This window comes from Arachis hypogaea, chromosome 14, assembly GCF_003086295.3.
Source record: "Arachis hypogaea cultivar Tifrunner chromosome 14, arahy.Tifrunner.gnm2.J5K5, whole genome shotgun sequence".
Taxonomy (NCBI): Eukaryota; Viridiplantae; Streptophyta; class Magnoliopsida; order Fabales; family Fabaceae; genus Arachis; species Arachis hypogaea.
In genome coordinates, this window is record NC_092049.1 from 72,945,508 (window position 1) to 72,970,596 (window position 25,089).

A 25,089-nucleotide genomic window follows, 5' to 3' on the forward strand; every position below is an offset into this window, starting at 1 on the left:
ACCTGCTGAATAACATCAAAAAGGGGAACAGATACCTCAACCTTTTTTAATATTTCTACCATTTTTGGATCAAGTACCATCTGCTTCCTGGGTTTCCTTGCAATTTGTGGAAATGGAATAGGAAGGACGTTTTCTGCAGCGTCTGCATCCTTTGGTGCTTCTTTCTGTGGTTGAGCTTCTTCTTCTTCACCCATATCTTGTGCATCCTCGTCCTCTTCAGCATCCTCTACTTCCACCACCTCTTCAGCTGAGGCGTGTTCTGATGGGATTGGCTCCTCCTGATTCTTCTCTTACAATGTGGTTCTGGACCATAGGGTGATGGCATTGATGCCACCCTTTGGATTGGGTAAGGGTTGAGAAGGAATCCACTGGAGCTTGCATGTTGAGTGTTTGAAGTGTTGGATGATCCCAGCAGAGAGATGAGAGCTTGTATAGCGGATGCTAGGCCATTAAGGGAACTTTCCACGTTCCTTTGTCCTTGCGCAATGGATTGATGCGCCTCGTCACTCAGAGAGGAATTAGATTGAGTGATCTGCGAAACTTGTTGTTGGTTCTGCTGTGCCCCTTGGGATTGCCTCAGGTGAGGTGCTCTGTAGGGCTGGTTCTGGTTCTACTGCCTGTTGTTGTTATTATTTCACCTCTGATTTCCTTGATTGTCTCTGCCTCCTCTGTTATTGTTATCCCTCAAACTCTGGTTAGAATTATCTCTCCAACCTTGGTTGGAATTGTCCTGCCATCCATGGTTGTAGCTGCCACCTTGATTGTATCCTTGGTTGGGGCAGTCATAGAAGTTATGAGTGGCTGCCACAGTGTTGTCTTCCTGCTGGAGCTGCGAACATTCATCAGTATAATGGCTATAATCAGCACAGATCCCGCACACTCTTTGTGGGACTAACTGTTGGCTTTGCTACGCTTGTTGTTGATTCAACTGCATCTGCTTCAGTAAGTTGGTCATTTCACATATACTTTGAGTCAGAACAATAGTCTCCTTGCTAGAAGATACCTCTGCAATAGCTTTTGACCGGCTTTGTTTCTGCCTGCGATTCTGAGTAGATTCAGCTAAGTCGCTGATCAATTGCCATGCCTCATCAGTGGTTTTGTACCTTTTCATAGACCCATTGCTAGCACTTTCCAATGTGGTTTTATCTTGAGGCCTCATGCCCTGTGTGACATAGCCGAGCAACACTATCTTGTCAATCATATGGTGGGGGCATGCTTCCAGAAGATTGTTGAAGCGCTCCCAGTATTCGTAGAGACTCTCAGATTCGTCCTGAACAATCATGGAAATGTCTTTCCTTAGTTTATCAGTAACTTCAGCTAGAAAGAATTTTTCCAAAAATTCTCTTCTAAGCGTATCCCAGTCAGAAACAGTTGCTGCGGGTTGAGTGTAGTACCACTCTCTCGCCTTTCCCTCAAGAGAGAATGGGAAGGCTTTTAACAGAATAGAAGTCTCATCTGCACCATCACACCTGATAGTAGAACAGGCTGCTTGGAAATCCCTAAGGTGCTTGATAGGCTCTTGAGCAGGTAAGCCATGAAACTTAGGCATCAAGTTGAGTAGTGCAGTCTTTATTTCAAAATCTGTAGCCACCGCTGGGTGATGCACTTGAAACGGTTGCATTGTAAAATCAGGGGCTCCAGCCTCCTGGATAGTAACTCTCCTAGGTGCTGCCATGTCACCTGCATGTAAATCAACCGAATAAGTAGAACGGGAGCTTGTTTCTCCCTTACGTAACGTTTCAGATTTGTCCTCAGGGAGGACTAACCGACGCCGAGCTTGCCTTATACGTGAAATAGTTCTTTCAATCTCAGGATCAAATACTGGCAAGCTTGGATCAGGAAGTGAACACGTCATTTAATGAAAGAAACATACAGCTCATAGTAGCAAAAATAAAATAAAATAAAATGCAAATAAATAAATTCCAATCAATAACTTAGCACTCTATTGCAACACCCTGGCAACGGCGCCAAAAATTGATGTGGCAGAAATTGGTGAGTTAAGAAATTATTATAAGAGATACGTTGCAAGTATAGTTCTTAACCAACCAAAAATCCGCTTATCAATTTAGAAGGGTTGTCACAAAATTAGAATTAAAATACTGGGAGTATGAATCCCAGGTCGTCTCCCAACGAGTTGCAGAAAGATGTGCTATTTTATTAATCAGATGTTTCCCAAAAGGGGTTGAGTTTGATAGACAGAAAATTAAATCAGAGAATTTGTGTAATTTAAATAAAAACCTTGACCGGGAGTAGATTAGTCGGAAGTCCTATCCTTGTTGGAGTTTTCCCAAGATCAAATTGATAATTGAAGGTTGTTTGCTCAGTTATCCTTTACCAGATAAAGGAAAGTTAAGAAAGTTGGAAGTCAGTTTCTATTCACAAGTTCTAATCCTCTCCCTTGGGAAGGACTAGTGTCAGTGATTAGAGGGCGACCCAACACTAAACCCAACTATAATTTTACTCTTGAGCATTCCAACTCAAGGTTCTCCATTCATTTAACTCCCAAACAAGTTATGGAACTACTCGCTCATTATGATTGTAAAATTCACGAAATAAGAAAGGGAGATAAGGAAAGACATGATAAATAATAATCAAAAGGATTAATTTAAAATAAAAATAGTTCTTGTATTAATAAATTCTAAAAATAATCTAATAGTAACTCTGAATAAATTAAGGATATGAAAGAGTAAGTGACAAGTAAGGAAATAAACTAGAATGATGAAGTCTTGATGGAGGTAATAACTCTTCTCTATATCCCAATCCAAAAAGCAATAAAATCAAAATCCTAAGAACTATGAATGTGTAGAGAGAAAACCTAGAGGAGGGGTAAATTCAGATCGAAAACTAAAATTATGCCGAATGAATGTTGTTGTTTGTCACTGCATGTTCCCTGGCTCTAATATGCTTTTCTGGGTGGAAAACAGGGTCAAAACAGGGCCCAAAATCGCCCCCAGCGAATTCTGCAAATTCTGCAGATCGCGCATGTCATGTGAGCGCGTCATCCACGCGTTCGCGTCATCCAGCATTTTGCCTTGCCATGCGTGCGCGTCGTCCACGCATTCGCGTCACTTGTGCAGTTTCCAATCCATGCGTTCGCGTCAGGCACGCGAACGCGTCACTGAAATTTCCCCTATTTCGCGCGGTCGCGTGAGCCATGCGTCCGCGTCACTTCTCGCTGGTCATCTCCTCAATTTCTTGTGTTCCTTCCATTTTTGCAAGCCTCCTTTCCAATCTCCAAGTCATTCATGCCCTATAAAGCCTGAAACACTTAACACACAGATCACGGCATCGAATGGAATAAAGGAGAATTAAAATACATAATTAAAAGTCTCTAGGGAGCAAGTTTTCAACCATGGAGTAATTTTGGGAAGGAATTGTAAATACATGCTAATTTGATGAATGAGTGGGTAAAGATTTGATAAAACCACACAATTAAACACAATATAAACCATAAAATAATGGTTTATCACTTATCATCTTAATCAAGCATTTACCACCACAAATTTCAATTCTAATTTCTACAACATTGGACAATCACTTTCTTTTCCTACATTTTCTCTTATTGATGCATAAAGGGAGGCAAAACATGAATTTAAAGCAGATGAGTGATACTAAGCATTCATACTAGTGCCGACATTAAAATTTGCATTATTTGAACTAAACATCAAGGCAACCAGCAACTTTTCATGCAGGACATTTCAAAGTAAAGTGACTTTTGTGACAATACAACCTCTCAGGAGTGTCTTACAGCTTCCCTTTTGTCATCATCGTCTTTTACTTTTGCATTTTCCTTGGTGATGATTCTTTGAAGAGGCTGAGTGTCTTTTTTTTCTGCATAATTATTGAAGTTGCTTGCTTTTCCAAGCACTTAAGCAAATGGTTAGCATGAACTTAAACTTACTTTGGTGAGGGAACACCAAACTTAGTTCCTTGCTACTATTTATGATTCATCAGTTACATGAAACCTTGTGCATGCTTTTGTTGAGAGCAATGAAGCTAAAAACTAGAAAACAGACAGTGGTTTAGTTGTTTTCCTAATCGCTTGGAGCTAGTAACCAGTTATGCAGAGGGTGAGATGTGTTTTTAAATGAGATTTTTGGTGGAACACCAAACTTAGCATCTTTCATTCACCCTTAAATTGTTTTGGTGTGTAACACCAAACTTAGCTCCTTGCAAGACAGATAAAACTACTTAACCTTCTTATTGAAATAGTTAAGAGAAGAAAACTACATTTGGTTGGGTTGCCTACCAACAAGCGCTCTTTTAATCTCACTAGCTTGACATCCTTCATTCTTGCTCAGCTTAATTTCTGGTTCTCCCTCTCTTTATCCCAATGGCCTCCAAAATAATGCTTTACCCTGTGACCATTTGCTGTGAAATTGCTCTTTGTTGCTTCATTTAGCAGTTCAAGGCTTCCATAGGGAAGAACCTTTGTCACCAAGAAGGGACCAGTCCATTTAGACTTGAGTTTGCCAGGAAACACTTTGAGTCTGGAGTTGTACAAGAGTACTTGCTGTCTTGGTTTGAATTCCTTCTTTGAGATCTTTTTGTCATGCCATCTTTTAGCTTTTTCCTTGTATATCTTAGCATTTTCATAGGCTTCGAGTCTAAACTCATCCAACTCATTTAATTGTAATAACCACTTCTCTCCTGCTGCTTGAAAATTAAGGTTGAGGAGTTTTGTGGCCCAGAAAGCTTTGTGTTCAAGCTAAACAAGAAGGTGGCAGGACTTGCCATACAACAATTGAAAAGGTGACCTTCCAATAGGAGTTTTGAAGGCTATCCTATATGCCCAGAGAGCATCTTCTAGTTTTCTGGCCCAATCCTTTATTGTAATCCCCACTGTTTTCTCCAAAATCCTCTTCAACTCCCTATTTGCAAGCTCTGCCTGGCCATTGATCTGTGGATGGTATGGTGTAGCTACTTTATGAATCACCCCATATTTGTGAAGTAGTTTCTCCATCTGTTTGTTGCAAAAATAGCCACCACCATCACTGACAAGACCCTTAGGCACTCCATATCTAGTAAAAATGTGCTTCTTAAGAAATTGAAGGACAATTTGTCATCACATGTGGTTGTTGCTATGGCTTCCACCCACTTTGAGACATACTCTACTGCCACAAGTATGTATTTGAAAGAGTATAATGGTGGAAAGGGGCCCATAAAATCTATTCCCCAGAGATCAAAGAGTTCTACCTCCAAGATGTAGTTCTGAGGCATCTCATTCCTTCTTGTTAATCCTCCAGCTCTCTACACTCATTGCATTGATGAACAAACTCTCTAGCATCCTTGAAGATGGTTGGCCAATAAAATCCACTTTGAAGTACTTTGGCTACTGTTCTTTTTGGTCCAAAATGTCCACCATAAGCTGAACCATGACAATGCCATAATATGTCTCTCATCTCACTCTTAGGAACACATTTCCTAATCATTCCATCTGGACACCTCTTGAATAAGAATGGTTCATCCCATAAGAACTTCTTGGCTTCATTGAGTAACTTCTTCACTTGTTGCTTGGTGAATTCTTGAGGGATCTTCCTTCCAACCTTGTAGTTTGCAATGTCTGCAAACCATGGAGGTTCATCTGGAAAGCTTTCATTCACTGAGTGTGGAGCTTGATTAACCTCTTGTGGTAGTTTTGACAAGTGGTCTGCTACTTGGTTCTCATTCCCCTTCCTATCTCTCACTTCAATATCAAATTCTTGTAGCAGCAACACCCACCTAATATGCCTTGGCTTTGAATCTTGTTTATACATTAGATATTTGAGAGCAGCATGATCAGTATACACTATAACCATTGAACCAATCAAGTATTGTCTAAATTTGTCAAATGCATATACAATTGCCAAAAGCTCTTTCTCAGTGGTGGTATAATTTTTCTGTGCTTCATTCAACACCTTGCTAGCATAATATATAACATGGTGCAGCTTGTCTTTCTTTTACCCCAATACAGCACCAATTACAAAGTCACTTGCATCACACATAAGTTCAAAAGGTAACTCTTAATCAGGAGGTGTGATGATTGGTGCTGTAATGAATTTTCTCTTTAAAGTTTCAAAGGCATGCTTGCAATTGTCATCAAAGATGAAAGAACTATCAATCATTAGCAAATTGCTCAATGGTTTTGCTATTTTTGAAAAATCTTTGATGAACCTCCTGTAAAAACCAGCATGTCCAAGAAAACTCCTTACTACTTTCACATTAACAGGTATAGGAAGCTTTTCAATGATTCTATTTTAGCTTTATCAACTTCTATACCTTTGTTTGAAACCTTATGCCCAAGAACTATCCCTTTAGGAACCATGAAATGGCATTTCTCCTAATTCAATACCAAGTTAGTTTCTTGGCATCTTTTCAAAACAAGAGTTAAATGATGCAAGCAAGTGTTAGATGAATTGCCAAAGACAGAAAAATCATCCATAAAGACTTCTAAAAATTTTTCCACCATGTCAGAGAATATAGAAAGCATACACCTTTGAAAAGTTGCAGGAGCATTACAAGACCAAAGGGCATCCTTTTGTAAGCAAAACTCCAAATAGACAGGTGAAGGAAGTCTTTTCTTGATCCTTGGGATCCACCACTATTTGATTGTACCCAGAGTACCCATCTAGGAAGCAATAATAGGCATGGCCAGCCAATCTTTCCAGCATCTGGTCAATGAATGGGAGAGGAAAGTGATCTTTCTTTGTAGCATCATTCAGTCTTCTATAATCTATGCACATCCTCCACTCAGTCACTGTCCTAGTGGAAATTAACTCATTCTTCTCATTGTAGATGACTGTCATTCCTCCCTTCTTTGGTACAACTTGAACCGGACTCACCCATGAGATGTCAGAGATTGGAAAGATTATCCCAGTATTTCATAGATTCATCACTTCTTTTTGAACCACCTCCTTCATGGTTGGGTTAAGTCTTCTTTGGGGTTGAACTACAGGCTTTGGATCTTCCTCCAATAGAATTTTATGCATACAAATGGCAGGGTTTATGCCCTTGATATCATCAATTATCCAATCCAAAGCAGTCTTGTGAACTTTCAACACTTCAATCAGCTTTGTTTTCTCTTCTATGTTTAAGGATGAGTTTATGATCACTGGCAGGGCCTCTGCTTCTCCAAGAAACACATATTTGAGATGAGGGGGCAGAGGTTTTAACTCTTGTTCTGGCTTCTCCTCTGCCTTGCTTTCAAAGGAAATCTCTACTACTTCCTCTTCTATAAACTCTTGTTCCACCTCTATTTCATCTTCTTGATCCTCCTGGTTGTCATATTCCAGTAGCTCCTCCTCCACTTCTTCTATCATTTCCACTCTCATGTGCTTTTCCTTCTCTAGAGGATATTGTATGGCTTTGAAGACATTGATGATCATCTTTTCATCATGCACCCTGAGGGTCATCTCCCCTTTCTCCACATCAATGATGGCTCTTGCTGTTGCTAAGAAAGGCTGTCCAAATATGATTGAACTGTGTCCCTCTTCTTCCATGTCTAAGATCACAAAGTCAGCAGGGAAAATGAACTCTTCAATCTTCACTAATAAATTTTCCACAACCCCATTTGGTATTTTGAATGATTTATCAGCCATTTGGTGTGACATCCTGGTAGGCTTGACTTCCTCTATTGCAAGCTTCTTCATTAATGAGAGGGGCATTAAATTGATGCTAGCTCCTAAGTCACAGAGAGCCTTATACAATGTTCTGTTGCCTATAGTGTAGGATAGGATGAAGCTTCCTGGATCTTTGTGCTTTGGAGGAAGACTTCTTTGGATGACAGCACTGCATTCTTGTGTTAGAATGACTGTCTCCTTCTCATTCTAACTCTTTTTCTTGTTGATGAGATCTTTGAGAAATTTTGCATATAAAGGCATTTGCTCTAGAGCTTCAGCAAGTAGAATATTGATCTCCAACTTTTTAAACACCTCTAGGAACTTAGGAAACTGTTGGTCTTTGATCTCTCTGTTAAACCTTTGAGGATATGGAATGGAGGGAGTGTATGTCTTCACCATTGTCTTCTGTTCTTGTGACTGTTCCTCCATAACTTTCTTTTTTTTCTTTGAAGCTTGAGGTTCCTCTTTCTCCTTGAGCTTCTCTTGGTCTTGCTTTTCTTTGAGTGTCTTTTTTTTCTTGCTATTGGCCTTATCACTCTCCACAGGCTTCTTGTTGGTTTCTTTCTCAGCTGGCTTCTTATCGTTTACCAAGATTTTTCAACTCCTTAGTTGGATGGCCTTGCATTCTTCCTTGGAGTTGGGAATGGTGTCACTTGGTAATGCATTGGTTGGCCTCTCAGCAACTGTTTGCTTTGATAATTGACCGATTTTCCTCTCTAAATTCCTCAGTAAAGCTTCATGGTTCTTGTTGGCTAGCTCTTGATGTTTCATCATCTTCTCCATCAATATCTCCAAGTTGGAGATCCTATGATATTCTTGGGGTGGTTATGGTTGATTATGGGATGTTGAAGGTGAATGATAGTTGTTTTAGTTTGTGAATGAGTTGTTGGGTGGATAATAGTTGGATTGGGGTTAATTATTTTGTGGTTTTCTGTATGAATTTTGGTTAGTGTTTTGATGGTTTTGATGGTTTGTGTTTCTGGAATTATTTTGGTTTGAATTTCTCTGCCAAGGTTGCTGGTTTTAGTTCTCTCCCCATTTCAGGTTGGGGTAATTTTTCTAGGATGAATTATAAGTGTCTCCATGGAAGTCATTTGATCCAGAACTCTGATTATGCATGTATTACACTTGTTCAGGCTGCTGCTCCTCATAACTTTCCTCTTGCTGTCCCCATACCATTGATGGTTGGTTGGTAGTGCTCACTGCTACAAGTTGCAATCCATCCATTCTCTTTGACATTGTTTTAATTTGTTGTTGGAGCTGCTGGTGCATGAGTTTGTTCTGAGCTAATATAGTATCAACTCCTTCAAGCTCAAATACACCTCTCTTTGGAGCTGCTTGCCTTTGAAAGGAATAGAAATACTCATTGTTGGCCACCATGTCTATGAGATCATGTGCCTCTTGAGCAGTTTTCATCATTTGCAAAGATCCTCCTGAGGAATAATCCAAAGCTTTCCTTGAAGGTAAGGACAAGCCTTCATAGAAGATCTACAGCTCCACCCATTCACTAAATATTTCCTCTGGACATTTTCTAATAAGAGCCTTGTACCTCTCCCAAGCTTCATATAATGACTCTCCTTCTTGCTGTCTGAAGGTTTGCACATCAATTTTTAGCTTGATGACTCTTTGAGGTGGATAGAATTTGGCTAAGAATTTGCTAACCAAATCATCCCAGCTGGTAATGCTCTCCTTAGGGAAAGTTTCTAACCAATGTGTGGCTTTGTCTCTCAGTAAAAATGGGAATAAAAGAAGCTTATAGATGTTAGGATTGACCACATTAGTTTTGACAGTGTCACAGATTCTCAAAAACACAGAGAGGTGTTGGTTTGGATCCTCAGCAGCACTTCCTCCATATTGACAATTGTTTTGAACCAGGGTAATTAAATGAGGCTTGAGTTCAAAGTTATTGGCATTGACATTGGGAGTTAGGATGCTACTCCCACAATTCTTTGGGTTGGGAATAGTGTATGGGGCTAAGACTCTTCTCTGAGGTTGACCATTGTTGTTGGCCACACCATCAGTGTGAACTGGGACGTTCTCCTCCATCACTTGATCCTCTCCTTCTGATTCCTCTTCACCAATAATCCCTTTTCCTCTTGCCTCTCTTCTTAACCTTCGAAGAGTTCTTTCATCAATATCACCAGAGGTAGAGACCTCTCTCCTTGCTTCTGTCACACACACAACACCAGAAATAACAAACAATCCACTCTATTCCTAGAGTTATGTTAAGGTTAGTTTAAACAAAAATTCAAACAGTTAGTGTGCTTAGTAAAAAGAAAAAGAAAATGCTTAATCTAGATTATCACCTTACTTAATCATTGTCAATCTAAATCAATCCCCGGTAACGGTGCCAAAAACTTGATGGCTGGAAATTAGATTTCTACACAAAACTCATCGACAAGCGTACTGGATCGCATCAAGTAGTAATTACTCACAAGAGTGAGGTCAATCCCATAGGGATTGACGGATTAAGTAATTTTAGTTAGATGATGAATTTATTTAAGCGAATATTTGATGATTTGAATGATTTTGATTGACAGAAGCTAAACTGCAAGTAAATAGAAGTGTAGAATGTAAATTGAGCAGAAAAATAGAGTGCAGAAAGTAAATTGACTAAATCTAAAGGTGCAAAAAGATTAAATTGCATGAGACTTAGAGTGCAAGAAAGTAAATGAACTAAAACTTAAATTGCAAGAAAAGTAAATAGCTAAAACTTAAAGTGCAAGAAATGTAAATTGCAGAATCTAAATTGCTGAGAAATGTAAATTTCTTGAAGAGGAAAAGGGATTTGGGTGCTGGGGTTTGGAATTGAACAAGAAATTGCAAATTAAAGTAAATTAGAGAGCTATGAGATGCAAAAAATCAAATCTGGATCTCAATAGCAAGAACAGAAATGTAAAATTTCTTGAAGAAACAAATTGGCAAGAAACTTAAATCAATTGTGGAATTCTAAAAGAGAAATTGAAGATCGAAGAAGAGCAATGAGATTAGCAATCAGATCTAGATCTCAATTACTCCCTTGATCAAACAGAAATGAAATTACAGAAGAAAACGAAGATGAAAACAGAAGAGAAGATTAAGATCTAATCCTTAGATCAATTGAGAAGAAGAGTAGGAGATGATTCTCAGAATTATAATCAATAGAGCCCTTCAATCTCAATTTAAGATCCAAAATAGAAAAGTAGAAGTTGCAGAAGAAATGAAAATGCAGAAAGAAAACTAGATCCAATTCCCAAATCCCCAAATTCAAAATAAATGAAAATTAAAAGTGAAAACTAAAAATGAGCTAAAGGTCCTTTTACAAATCAAACTTAATCCTATTTATACACTTTCTATTTTGGTCTTCAAAGCTTGGAGTGGGCTTTTCAAAGTTGGCCTTGAATGAAAAATGGATTTGAAGAAGGATGGGTCCGGTTTGGCTTTGGTTCAAGTTGGGTCAAGGTGTGTGGAAACCTTCCAGGGGAGTGCTCCGTTTGGTATAGTGAGCGTTACTTTCACTCTTGGTTGGTGAACCTTGGTTGCAATTGGTCCTTGTCCATAGCGTTCACTAAGTGAGCGTTCCTTGGTTGAGGCACGAAAAAGGTATCAAAAGAGAGCGCTACATTATGCTGAGCCTTGGGTGAGCTTTTCTTTCCTTGGTTGAGGCACGAAAAAGGTAGCAAAAGAGAGCGCTACGCTTGAGTTTTTGAGCGATACTCCTTGTGTTTTGCTTTGTGCATGCTTGGCTTTCCTTGGTTCCAAGCTCGAAAAAGTGAGCAAAAGGGAGCTCTACGCTCAAATTTTTTAGCGCTACCCCCTTGCCTTGATGCATGCACGAGTTTGGCTCCTTTTTTGGGCGCTGCGTTGCAATTCTTCAGCGCTACTCCTTGCTGTACCTTGCCTTGCTTGGTTAGCTCCTGGTGTCACGATAAAGTGAGAGAAAGGGAGTGCTACGTTTCTTTGTTTGAGCGATGACCCTTGTGAGCCTTGGTTGAGCGCCACGCTTTATTTTTATGGGCCACGCTTTTTAAAGCGTGGCCTAAGGTCCAAAGCATGCTCAAACTTCAAAAGTGTGCCAAAATTTCCTTTTTCCACCATTTCTTCACCTACAAGCAACCAAACAACTAATCAAACTCCCACTAAAATCACTAGATCTTTGCATCATGTAATAAATCAATTATTTCTAGTATAAAACCTATGATTTTGTGTAGAATGAATGATGTTTGATTGGTTCAACAAAATCATGAAAATCACTCCAATTACTTACTTATTGTGCAAGAAAGTACATAAAACCTAATGAAACTAATGAAAAATTATTGTAAAACTATTATAAGATGACTTGTCATCATACATAGGCCTTTTATAGAGTTAAACGCCAGCTTGGATACCAGTTTGGGCGTTTAATTCTAGTTTTGGTGCTAGTTACGGCATTTTACGCCAGAAAAGGGTCTCTTGCTAGCGTTTAAACGCCAGTTTGGGCCAGCAAATCTCGAGCAAAGTATGGAATATTATACATTTCTGGAAAGCCCAAGATGTCTACTTTCCAACACAATTGAGAGTTTACCAATTGAGATTCTGTAGCTCTAGAAAATCTACTTCAAGTGCAGGAGGGTCAAAATCCAACAGCATCCGCAGTCCTTTCTCAGCCTCTGAATCAAACTTTTGCTCAGGCCCCTCAATTTCAGCCAGAAAATTCTTGAAATTATAGAAAAACACACAAACTCATAGTAAAGTCCAGAAATATGATTTTTGAATAAAAACTAATAAAAATATAATAACAAGTAACTAAAACATACTAAAAACTATGTAAAAATAATGCCAAAAAGTGTATAAATTATCCGCTCATCAGTACGCGTCGGTGCTGGCACGTAATTTTTTTAGTGAAAACATGCCCAGCGAATTCTCGGAGGCTGTGGGGCAGCACGGAAACTTGTCTCTCAACAAATTTCCCTCGACAAGTATACCAAATTGTCGTCAAGTAAAAACTCACAATAGAGTGAGGTCGAATCCCACAGGGATTGATTGGTCAAGCAACTTTAATTAGAGGAATGTTCTAGTTGAGCTAAGAAGAAATTGATTTGAGGAATTGCAGAAAATTAAATGGCAAAAAAGTAAATAACAGAAAATGTAAATGCTGGAAATAAAGGGCAGAATGTAAATGGCGGAAAGTAAATTGTAAAATCTTAAATGAGAAATTGGGAAGATGAGCATAAAAGTAAGTGGAAGAAAATAAAGAGAATGGGTAAGATAAAAAATGGGGGATTCATTGGGCTCAGGAGATGTTGTATTCTCCGGATCAAATTCATTCTCATCTCTTCCTCAATCAATGCATTCATTGATCTCCTTGGCAATCTTAAGTGATTGGATCCCAATTCCTTGGCAACCCAATCTCTCTAAGCTTGAACAATTTCCCAATTCCTTGATTTAATTGCTCATGGGAAGAGATGAAGTTTGGTCACTGATTATACCACATGCATTCCCAAATCAAAGTGTTGGTAGGATTATATGTCACTATATCCATCCAAATCCCAATTTGGTCCAGCATGAGAAAGCATTTCTAGCACGATCTCCTCATCCCTCTTCCAAGGTTCTGAGGAGATCCAATTATGGAAAGCTTCTCTTCCAAGATAGCTAACCAATTGGATGAAGAACGAAAGCTTTCTAGTAAAATCAAGAGAAAAGAAAGAAGAAGAATAATGAAAACTATTATTGATCCATCAAATTACAACAGAGCTCCCTAACCCAATGAAAAGGGGTTTAGTTGTTCATAACTCTGGAAATGGAACGCAAAAATGAAAAGTACATTCTGAAATTAAAACTAGAAGTTGCAGAGAAAGTAAAATATACAGAGTGTAGTTCTCTAAAATGCCAAGCTCCTTCACTAGTTCAAAACTCCTCCTATATATACTACTCTTCCGATCTTCTAGTTGGCTCTTCAAGTCTTGGATATGGGCCTTTGATCTTTAGTTGAAGCATTTACAGTCTTCATTGGGCTTAGCTTTGCTTGCAGAGAGAAAGTGAATCAGGCATGGTAGCAAGTTAGTTAGGACGTTAATGGCGTTAACGTTAAGTGTAAATTTGGGTTCGAAAACGTTAGTGACGATAACCTCTTTCACTAAAGCTCCAAACCTAATTAACCCACGTTAACTTCAACGTTAGTGGCACTAACTTGACCACTAACGTTGGCCCTTGGTCCTTCGCAAATGTTATTGGCATTCACCTTTTTCCTATAACGTTGCTCCTTGCTTCTTTTCCCCACGTTAGTGATCTACGTTAGTGTAACTAACGTGGCCCCTAACGTGGGTATGCCCAAGCTTCGAGAGCGTTAGTGACACTTACCTTCGTTACTAATGCTTCAAAACACCCCTTCTTCCCATGTTAGTGCCTCACATTAATTGCATTAACATGACCACTAACGTGGTGGTGATTGCCATCTCCAACGTTAGTGACAAAGGTGAGTGATAGCACAGAAACTTGTCTCTCAACAATTTTCCTTCAGCTAGTATACCGAATTATCGTCAAGTAAAAACTCACAATAGAGTGAGGTCGAATTCCACAGGAATTGATTGGTCAAGCAACTTTAATTAGAGGAATGTTCTAGTTGAGCGAAACAGAAAATCAAATGGCGGAAAAGTAAATAGCAGAAAATGTAAATGCTGGAAGTAAAGAGCTGAAATTAAATGATGGAAAGTAAATTGCAGAATTGTAAATGGGAATGGGGAAGATGCTCATGAAAGTAAATTGCAAAAATTAAAGAGAATGGGTAAGATCAGAAATGGGGATTCATTGGGCTTAGGAGATGTTGCATTCTCCGGATCAAGTTCATTTTCATCTCTTCCTCAATCAATGCATTCATTGATCTCCTTGGCAATCTTAAGTGATCGAATTCCAATTCCTTGGTAATTCAATCTCTCAAATCTTGATCAATAGCCAATTCCTTGGTCAATTGCTCATGAGAAGAGATGAAGTATGGTCACTGATTATACCACATGCATTCCCAAATCAAGTGTTGGTAGGATTTTAGTGACCATACCCAACCAAACTCAATTTGGTCCAACATGAGAAAGTATTTCTAGCATGATCTCTTCATTCCTCTTCCAAGGTTCAGAAGAGATCCAAGTATGAATAGCTTCTTTTCCAAGATAACTACCCAATTGGATGAAGATTGAAAGCTTTCTAGTAAAATCAAGAGAAAAGTTAGAAGAAGAGTAATGAAAATTAGTATTGATCCATCAAATTACAACAGAGCTTCCTAACCCAATGAAAGGGGTTTAGTTGTTCATAGCTCTAAAAATGGAAAAGAAAGAAAGTACAGAAAAGTAAAGATGAGGATTAAAACTAAAATTGAAACTTCAAAATTTATGAATGAAAAGTACAAAGAAAAGAAAGAGAAGGAAAAGTGTGTGAGGGGAGGGAGTCCGAAGACTCCTCTTCAATCCCCCATTCCAGAATCCCCTTTGAATGTAAAAGCTAAGGCCCTTATATAGACTTTTCTAAATTACAAAATAAAATTAAAAAGCAATTTACAATTAAATGAAAATTCCTTTTCTAGATGCTTCTTGTGGCCTTGATTGGTTGACACTTGTGGGCTTGCTTCCTTGAGGTTGGGTGGTCCTTGAAAGAGAATCAAGTTGAGGTCCAGGTACCAATGTCAGTGCTAACGTTAGCCACACTAACGCTACAAGTGTGACGTTAGTGCTGAAGTTAGTGTGGCTATCGTCACACTTGCTACCCAGTTGGTGTTTTTGGGGCTTAAAAGATGCCTCTTGTTTGTGCTCTAATTTCATGTGCACTATAGATTATTATATATCGTTGGAAAGCTCTGAATGTCAGCTTTCTAACAAAACTGGAATCATCTCAATTGGACCTCTATAACTCAAGTTATGCTCCTTTGAAGGGGACAGGGTTGCTGGCATAGTGGCTGGCGTTATTGGCAAACGTGAGTGCCAATAACATCCGCGATCAGGGGCTAAAAATTGCCAGGTTATGGAGCTCAAACTTAATGTCCACCCCATACTATTATATATTGTTGGAAAGTCCTGGATGTCTACTTTCCAACGCCTTTGGAAGTGCATCATTTGGAAATCTACAGCTTGAGTTACACTTCTTGGAAGGTGAAGAGGTCAGCTGGCCTTACTACAGGTTGATACCATGTTCATCTTTGCACTTTCAGGGCAGGTTTTCTCCCTCAAATTTAGTGTCCACCATGTAGTGCCATATATGCTTGGAAAGCTCTGGAATCCTACTTTCCAATGCCACTGAAATCACCTCATTTGGAGCTTTGTGGCTCAAATTATTCTTGTTTGAAGAAGGCATGGTTAGGCTGCTGGGTGAGACTTTTGCCCACGTTAACTACCACGTTAATGTAGTTAACGTGGAAGCTAACGTGGGTCTTTTTGCTTCGCAAACGTTAGTGGAGATCACCTTTTCCACTAACGTTGGCATCTCCCTTTCCTTCCACGTTAGTTCCCACGTTAATGTATTTAACGTGGAAGCTAACGTGGGTCTTTTCGCTTCGCAAACGTTAGTGGAGATCACCTTTTCCACTAACGTTGGCATCTCCCTTTCCTTCCACGTTAGTTCCCACGTTAATGTAACTAACGTGGAGACTAACGTGGGTTTTCTTGCACCTTCGCTAGCGTTATTGGCACTCACTTTTGCCACTAACGCTGCTCCTTCTTCATGCCATTAACGTTCCCACTAACGTTCTAACTTTCCTTCCTTCCATGTTAGTGGCCAAGTTAGTGGCACTAACGTAGCCACCAACGTGGCTCTTCTCTGCTTCTTGTTACCTGAAATCAATCAAACAAAGTGCATCAAAGTCTTGCTCTTAATCATGGGATCATGCATCATCCATTTTATCATTCAATTCATGCATAATTCTCATGAAATCATTCAAAATTCACAATGTTTGCTTGAATCATGGTGTGAATGCATTTTCATCCAAATACTTGCTTATTTCCTAGAAAAATGCATGAAACCACCCTAAAGCATACAAAAAATGGCTAGTAAAACTAGCCAAGATGCCCTGGCATCAGTGAGTGTCACTAACGTTGGCCTATCATTCCTTGCTCCACGTTACCCTTCACATTAGTGGTCTTAACGTGACCACTAATGTGGGCAATATTGGCTTAGTCCAACGTTAGTGACAAAGGTGAGTGTCACTAACGTTGGCAATTCCTTGCTCCTCCCACGTTAGAGTTCACGTTAATGTAATTAATGTGACTCTTAACGTGGCTAATTGTGCCCTTTTGGAACATTAGTGGTATTCACTTTTACCACTAATGTTGGAGCTCCCCTTTTCCTCCATGTTAGCTCCCACGTTAATGTAATTAACGTGGCAACTAACGTGGGCTATGATGGCTTTCGAAGGCATTATTGGTGATCACTTTTTCCATTAATGCTGCAAACTTACTCCCATTCCATGTTAGTGGTCACGTTAATTAAACTAACGTGGCTACTAATGTGGCTCTTCCTTGCTTCCTTTGTCCTGAAATCAAGCAAATAAAGTGCATCAAAGCTTGGTTCTTAATCATGAGATCATACATCATCCATTTTATCATTAAATTCATGCAAAACTCTCATGAAATCATGCAAAGTTCACAATGTTTGCTTGAATCAAGGTGTAAGTGTATATCTACCAAAAACTTGCTTATTTACTAAGAAAATGCATGAAACTACCCTAAAATAGTAGAGAAAAAGTCAGTGAAACTGGCCAAAATGTCCTGGCATCAGGGCCCAATCTAAACAAACTTTGGTGCTAAAACACTTAAAAGGACCAAGGATTGAAGGGGAATGCATCATCATTCACATCTTGAATCATTAGGAATCATTAGGATTAGTTTTAGTTAGCCTTAGAGAGAGAAGCTCTCACTTCTCTCTAGAATTAGGATTAGGTTTAGGATAATAAGCTTAGATCTAGGTTTTAATTCATGCTTTCATCTACTTCTACCTTTCAATTCTTTGTTGTTACATCTTGTTCTTCTATTCTCTTGTTGTAATTTCTTCTATGTTGTTTCCATACTTTGTTGTTGATCTACTCTTGTTCCTCTTATTTTCTTTCAATTCAATTTGAGGTAATTCATGTCAATAATGTTCTTTTTTATTGTTGTTGTTAATTCCTTGCAATAATTGTTGTTTGATTTCATTCTTGTTGTCAATTTACTATGCTTTTCTTTCATACCTTCCAAGTGTTTGTCAAAATGCTTGAAAGGATGTTAGAGTAGAATTTTATGTTCTTGGCTTGAGAAGGTAACTTAGGAATTCTTGAGTTACTAATGTCCAAGTGATTGATAGTTGATAGCCATTGACTCTAGCTCTCATTAATTCAATTATTAAATAGCTAGGACTTATGGACTTGGATTGATATAGCTCATTTGACATTCCTTTATTTGTTAGAGGATGACTTAATGGTATTGATCCTTGCAATTATCATATTGTGTTTAGTGATAAGGATAGAGATCCTTGACCACCAAACCTTGCCAAGACCTTTTCGTCATTTGATTTCCTTTATCATTTACTTTTCTTGTTCCCTATTCAAAACCCCAAAATATACATGTCCATAGCCAATAACAAGAACACTACCCTGTAATTCCTTTGAGAGACGACCCGAGGTTTAAATACTTCGGTTTATACTTTTAGGGGTTTGTACTTGTGAAAAACAATCTTTTGTATGAAAGGATTATTTGTTGGTTTAGAAACTATACTTGCAACGAGATTTCATTTGTGAAATTCTAAACCGTCAAAAATTCATTCATCAGGAACTCTGTTGTAATTCAATGGATCAATATTAATTTTCATTCTTCTTTCTCTGTCTTTTCTCTTGATCTTCTAGAAAGATTTCGTTCCTCATTCAAGTATTCAATTGTCTTGGAAGAGAAATTGAATGTACTTGGGTTCTGTGATAGGCTTGGAAGAGAAAGCACAGAACCATGCTTGAAATCTTTCTCACATTGGATTAGGTTGGGGGTTGGATGGATATAGTGACATGTAATCCTACCAATACTTTGATCTATGAAGGTGTGTGGTATAATCAGTGACCAAACTCCATCTCTTCCAATGAGCAATTAAATCAAGGAATTGGGCAATTGTTCAAACTTAGAGAGATTTGATTGCCAAGGAATTGGGATCCAATCACTTAAGATTGCCAAGGAGATCAATGAATGCATTGATTGAGGAAGAGATAAGAATGAACTTGATCCAGAGAATGCAATATCTCCTAAGCCCAATGAATTCCTCACTCTGATCTTTCCCATTCTTTAATTTCCTGCAGTTTACATTTATGATAATCAATCCCCATTCCATTTAATTTCTTGCAATTTAAGTTTCTGCAGTTTATTTCCCTGTAATTCTACTTTCTGCAATTTAATTTCTGCATTTAAATTCAGTCATTTACATTTCTTGCTCTTTAAGTTTTCTGCCAAATTAAATTATGCAATCCTCAATTCAATTCTGTTTAGTTCAACTAGAACACTCCTTCAATTAAAGTTGCTCAATCAATCAATCCCTGTGGGATTCGACCTCACGCTATTGTGAGTTTTTACTTGACGACAATTCGGTAAACTTGCTAAGAAAAAGTTGTTGAGAGACAAATTTGCGTGCATTAATCTCCCTGGCATGCCACGCCCATTGAAAGCTTCATGGACTTCTTCTCTGGGTTTGATAACTGGCGTGCCATGCCCTCAGCTGGCATGCCATGCCCATTGAACTTCTTTTACTTTGTTCTCTGGACTTGCTAACTGGCGTGCCACGCCCCTTGGCTGGCGTGCCACGCCCATTCAAATCATTGGCATTTGCACCAAGTGGCATGCCGAGAACACACGCTCAGCTGCTCCTTCTTGTACCATAGAATTCATCATTTAGTTCATGAAATTGCATTAATTGAATGATATTGCACTATTTCTATGGCCTTTTTAGATAAGAGAAAGAGGTAGATTATGCAAGTCATCACAACATCAAACTTAAGTTTTGCTTGTCCCCAAGTAAATCAATGTGAATTATTCTTAATGGATTGAGACTTGACCCTTACAAGAGTGTGTACACAATTAAAGATAAAGGCTAAGTATCAACTCATGCATGATCTTTATTATGTCAATACCACAATGAACTCTTAAACCTTTGAGGATTCTTTTTAAGTGCTTGTCTTGAGAGCCCCTTTCTATTGATTGTCACCTTGATGTAGTAAGATTTGTTATTGTTTTTCTTTTCTTTTCTATCCTCTTTTGTTTCTTTGGTTGACCATGACTTTAAATGTTTTGTCTCAAGATGACCCTTTAGGTTAAGCTTTCAATTAGCACTCCCAAACCAGTTGGTTTTAGGGTACTAAGTGTTGAAACATCCCTAAGAATTTACTTGCTCAGGTCTCTCTTCTTGACACATCTTTACCACAAGCATCTACTAGAATCTTGGCTTTTTGAGCTATTTGTTTCTTTCTTTTATCCTAGTAGTTGATGCTCAGAGCCTTGGGTCTTTTGCTTACTACTTCTTGGTTCTATGGATATTCAAGGGTCATCCTTAGCATTTACTTGTTATATTCTCTATGTCTAATTATTCATTATGGTTTATTCACTTTTAGATGTTCAATCATGATTCTATACTTGTTCCTCATCTCTTAATCTTGAATTATCTCACTTGGGTCTTAGTCTCTTTCTCTTGTTTTTGTAACAACTCATCATTGATTTCTATGAAAACAAACTACTTTTATTATTGATGTGATGAAAACTTGACAAACAAGGGCATTTTCTTTCTAAATTGAAAACAGAAATTCAAAAGACTCATAGAAATATTCTAAAACATAGAAACTAAACAACAACTAACATATTAATGCAACTATAAAGCAGAAATTCAGAAGATAGAACTCAATCATGGGACTTAACAACCTTGTATTCTTTGAGCAGCTTCAATGCATATGACCTTCCCCGTTATCCTTCTTTTTGGAGGACTCATCACCATTCTTCTTTGTGGAGGCTCCTTCTTGTGCAGAGGTATCCTTTGGCTTCCAAAAGCCCAACCTCATCGTATAAGTCGTCTCCCTCTCTATATACTTGTCCACAATTTCCTCTTGCCTTGCACTGAGCTCTTCCATTGCTTGCATGAATGTTGGGTATTTGGGGTTCATATTGGCTACTGCGTTACACAAGTGATTCAGCTTCGCTTGTGCATAGCGATCATATTTCCTTCTTGATATGGTCCTACTTCGTAAAGGGCCCTAAATTCAGAAGGTTCCTCTGTTGCTCTTGTTGTTGCTCGATGATCTTGTTGTAGCTGCTTTGCATCTATCCCCAGTAAAATTGTCCTTGCTGCTCCTTCATGTACTCCATACTTCCTTGGAGTTGCTGGATACTCTCTTGCATTTGGTCCCATTGTTTTTGATGCTCCCTAAGTTGAGTTACATCTTCTCTTAAGTTGTTGATATTTCCTTGCATTTGGTGAATGTTTCCCTACATTTCCTTCCAATTAAAACCTTTAGGGAATTGTGGATATGGTGCTGGTAGTTGTGGGAATGGTGCTTGGACATAAGCTTCTTCTTGTTGTGGTGGCTCCTGTGGTCTTGGCACATGAGCCCTCTGCTCCCTTGCTCTTTGTAGTGGGTTAATGGCCACCACCTTCTCTATATTTTTGGCTGTGATTGGTTTGTTCTGCTCCACCAATATTTCATCAATTACTTTCTCCACTCCAGTCTCATCACAGAGCCTTTAAATGATGCTTGGGAATGTAAGTCTTGTGCTATCCTTGGTGCTCTTCAGCACCCTGTGAATGTTGGTTGCAATCATTTCCACCACATTGATATTTTCTCCTTTCATGATGCTGTAGATTAACACAACCCTTTCCAATGTTACCTCCAAAGTGTTGGAGGTGGGGTTGAGGGATCTTCTCACAAAGTCTAGCCACCCTCTAGCTTGAGGGCACAAATCTCTCCTTCTCAACTGGTTTGGCCTTCCATCTTTGTCATTGATCCATTGTACATTGAGGACACAAATCTTATTCAGAATCTCGTCAAATCCAGGATCAAGTTGCTTTACCCTTTCTTTAGAGCTCCGGGTTAAGCTTGTTCGCCTCACCTCTAGCATCCTTTCCAAGTTTGTAAGGCTATAATCAATGTTCTTCCCCCTCACATAGCTTTGGTAGTCATACTTTTGCCCAGGTTGAGGGACAGCATTGGTATAAAATTCCCTTACTAGGCTCTCCACCACTTTCTTTGGTGGGTTGCAAAGAATAGCCCAGCCTCTATTGTTGATCTCAATGGTGATCTCCCTGTGTTCATCCATTCCTAGTTAGAAGCCAACCTCAGGAGTAATTTGCCTCTTACTCACTCACCCATAAAAATGGTTTTGGTGGAAGAATGAGAAGAACTTGAACTCATTATAGCTTGATGAACCAGAGCTAGCTTCCTTAGTCTTTCTTTTCTTTGATCCAGCGGCCTTTGGTGGTGCCATTTGGATGTGGTTAAAGGAGTTGAAAGGGTGATGAAAAGTTGAAGAATAAAGGAAAAAGGAAGAAAAGAAATTGAAGGTTTGCTCCAACACCAAACTTAGGACTTGATTATCCCAATCAAGAAATAAGAAAGAAAGATGGAAAGAAGGTAAGAAGGAAAGGAAGTCAAGAAAGAGATGAGAGAGTAAAGGTGTTGTATGAGAGGAGTTTGAAGTGTGAAGAAGAGGGTTGGGTGAGTGCATTATATAGAAGAGGGGGGAATCTAGAAGGTGTAAATTAGGTGAAAAGTTTTAAAGCTTTCACACTTGGGAGTGGCGCCCAGCGTGGGGAGAGGCGCCAAACCCCAACTGTTCAGCTTTCTTCTGAATTTTGAGTTCCAAAGTGTGAAGTACACTTTGACTCCTTGACTTGATGAGTGATCAAAGTCATGTGCGCCCCACTTCTCTCCTGAAAATCCAGTCATAAACCCTCATTAGTGATTAGAAAAATTACTTCATATTCTTCCAGTTAAAAGGTATTTAATGGGTGTCTTTTGGACACCAAACTTAAATTCGTTGCATATAGTAATTGGTCTTATGATTGGACTTTATTGTGTACATTATGAGTGGAATAAATTTAATTTTTTCACACTCTTCCACTTCCATTTCATATGTACACAATAAAGTGACTATTTTATGCACCCACTAACTTACTAATTGCCTTCAAACATAAATCCATTAAGATGTACGTATGGATCTTCTTATGGAGGTGGCCACACCAAACTTAATTTTTGGGCTTACTCCCAATATTTATTCAATTATTTTGATGTAAGCTCAAATTAAGTGGGTTAGTGGCCACACCAAACTTAGCTTTTTAGCTAGTTTCTCATCCCAATTAATCAACCTCATATAGAATAGCATGCAAGGTTGTATTGCCAGCAAGCTAGAAAAACTTGTAACATTCAAAGCAAGGAAACTATCAACTAATTAACTAACAACTGAAATTGAAAATTAAACAATCTAAGTGACTAAACATAAACTACTCTAGAAAGCATGAAATTAAAAGGATATGATTGTTGGGGTGCCTCCCAACTAGCGCTTCTTTAACGTCATTAGCTTGACGATCTTTCCTCTTCAGCTGAGGTTATAGTTCACTCTTTGCTCATCCAATGATTCCCCCAAGTAGTGCTTAAGTCTGTGACCATTGATAGTGAAAGTCCTCTCTGTTTTGTCATCCATAAGTTCCACATGACCATAAGGGGAAGCCATGATGACTGTAGTTGGGCCAGACCATCTTAACTTCCACTTTCCTCGGAAAAACTTGAGCCTTGAGTTGTACAATAGCAATTTTTGACCTTCTACAAACTCCCTTCTTGCTAGCTTTTGATCATGCCATTTCTTTACTTTCTCCTTGTAAATCTTGGCATTTTCAAAAGCTTGAGATCTGAATTTATCTAACTCATTGAGCTACAACAATCTTCTTTCCTCAGCAGCTTGATTATCAAAGTTCAACATCTTTAGAGCCTAAAATGCTCTATGTTCAAGCTCTATTGGTAGATGACAAGCCTTTTCAAATACCAATTGGTATGGAGACATGCCAATGGGTATCTTAAAAGCTCTCCTATAAGCCCATAATGCATCATCTAGCTTCTTGGACCAGTCTTTTCTTGAGTTCTCAACAGTCTTCTCTAGGATTCTCTTGAGCTCTCTATTTGAAATTTTAGCTTGACCATTGGTTTGTGGATGGTAAGAGGTGGCTACCTTGTGCTTAACACCATATTTGAGGAGGAGTGTCTCAAGGTGCTTGTTGTAAAAGTGAGTTCCTCCATCACTTATAAGAGCTCTTGGAACCCCAAACCGGCTAAATATGTTCTTCCTCAAGAAGTTTATCACCACTTTGTTGTCATTTGTTGATGTAGCTATGGCCTCTACCCATTTGGACACATAGTCCATAGCCACCAATAAGTAATTGTTTCAGTATGAGGTTGCGAATGGTCCCATGAAATCGATACCCCATACATCAAACAACTCCAACTCCATGATGAATCTTTGTGGCATTTCATTTTTCTTGGGTAAGTTGCCAGCTCTTTGACATTCATTGTACCTTGTCACAAACTCCTTTGCATCTTTGAATATTGTAGGCCAAAAGAATCCACATTGCAACACCTTGGCTGCAGTCCTTTCTCCAGTAAAATTTCCTCCATATGTGGATCCATGGCAATGCCAAAGGACCTGTTGTCCCTCCTCATGAGAAATACATCTTCTTAGAATCCCATCATCACACTTCTTGAAGAGGTAAGGCTCATCCCAAATATAGTTCTTGGCATCATCGATGAGCTTTCTTCTCATATGCTTATTGATGTTGGAAGGTAACTCCCCTATGGCCTTGAAGTTTGCTATATCTGCGAACCATTGAGCTTCTTGAATCATCATCAATTGTTCATCCAGAAAACACTCATTTACCCCAGGGCTATGTGCTTCATCCCCTTCATGTAGGATTCTTGATAGGTGGTCAGCCACCTTGTTCTCTACCCTACTTCTATCTTTAATCTCAATATTAAACTCTTGGAGTAACAAAATCTATCTTATCAGTCTAGACTTGGATTCTTGCTTGGTTAGCAAGTATTTAAGAGTTGCATGGTCAGTAAACACAATGACTTTAGAACCAATGAGATATGATCTAAATTTATCAAATGCAAAGACTATAGCAAGGAGTTCTTTTTCTGTTGTGGTGTAGTTTCTTTGGGCTTCGTTAAGAACCTTGCTAGCATAATAGATGACAGGCACTAGCTTGTCTTCCCTTTGTCCTAAGACAGCACCAATAGCAAAGTCTGATGCATCACACATCAATTCAAAGGGTAAATCCCAGCTAGGTGGTGCTATAATAGGTGCAGAGAAGAGTTTGCTTTTAAGCTCCTCAAAGGCTAGCATACATTCTCTATCAAAGATAAAAGGTACATTAGAGACAAGCAAGTTACTCAAAGGTTTGGCAATTTTTGAAAAGTCTCTAATGAACCTTCTATAAAACCCAGCATGTCCCAAGAAACTCCTAATTGCTTTGTGGTGCACGAATTGTAAATCACACTTTTCACAACTCGTAC

At 38.8% G+C, this 25,089-nt stretch overlaps 1 protein-coding gene and 1 non-coding gene across 2 annotated transcripts; one reads left to right on the top strand and one right to left on the bottom strand.

Annotated features, from left to right (window-relative positions):
- The first annotated feature begins 1,195 nt into the window (after positions 1 to 1,195).
- LOC112746000 (small nucleolar RNA R71) lies at positions 1,196 to 1,303 on the top strand. Its single transcript, XR_003173901.1, has one exon. It is a non-coding gene; the product is annotated as a small nucleolar RNA R71 (small nucleolar RNA).
- Positions 1,304 to 4,708: 3,405 nt separating this feature from the next.
- Positions 4,709 to 7,628, bottom strand: LOC140178608 (uncharacterized). Its single transcript, XM_072215808.1, has 3 exons — positions 6,971 to 7,628; positions 5,328 to 5,563; positions 4,709 to 4,900 (listed from the first exon to the last, which is right to left on the bottom strand). The coding sequence occupies exons 1-3, from the start codon at positions 7,626 to 7,628 to the stop codon at positions 4,709 to 4,711; spliced, it is 1,086 nt and encodes a 361-aa protein (XP_072071909.1).
- Positions 7,629 to 25,089: the final 17,461 nt, after the last annotated feature.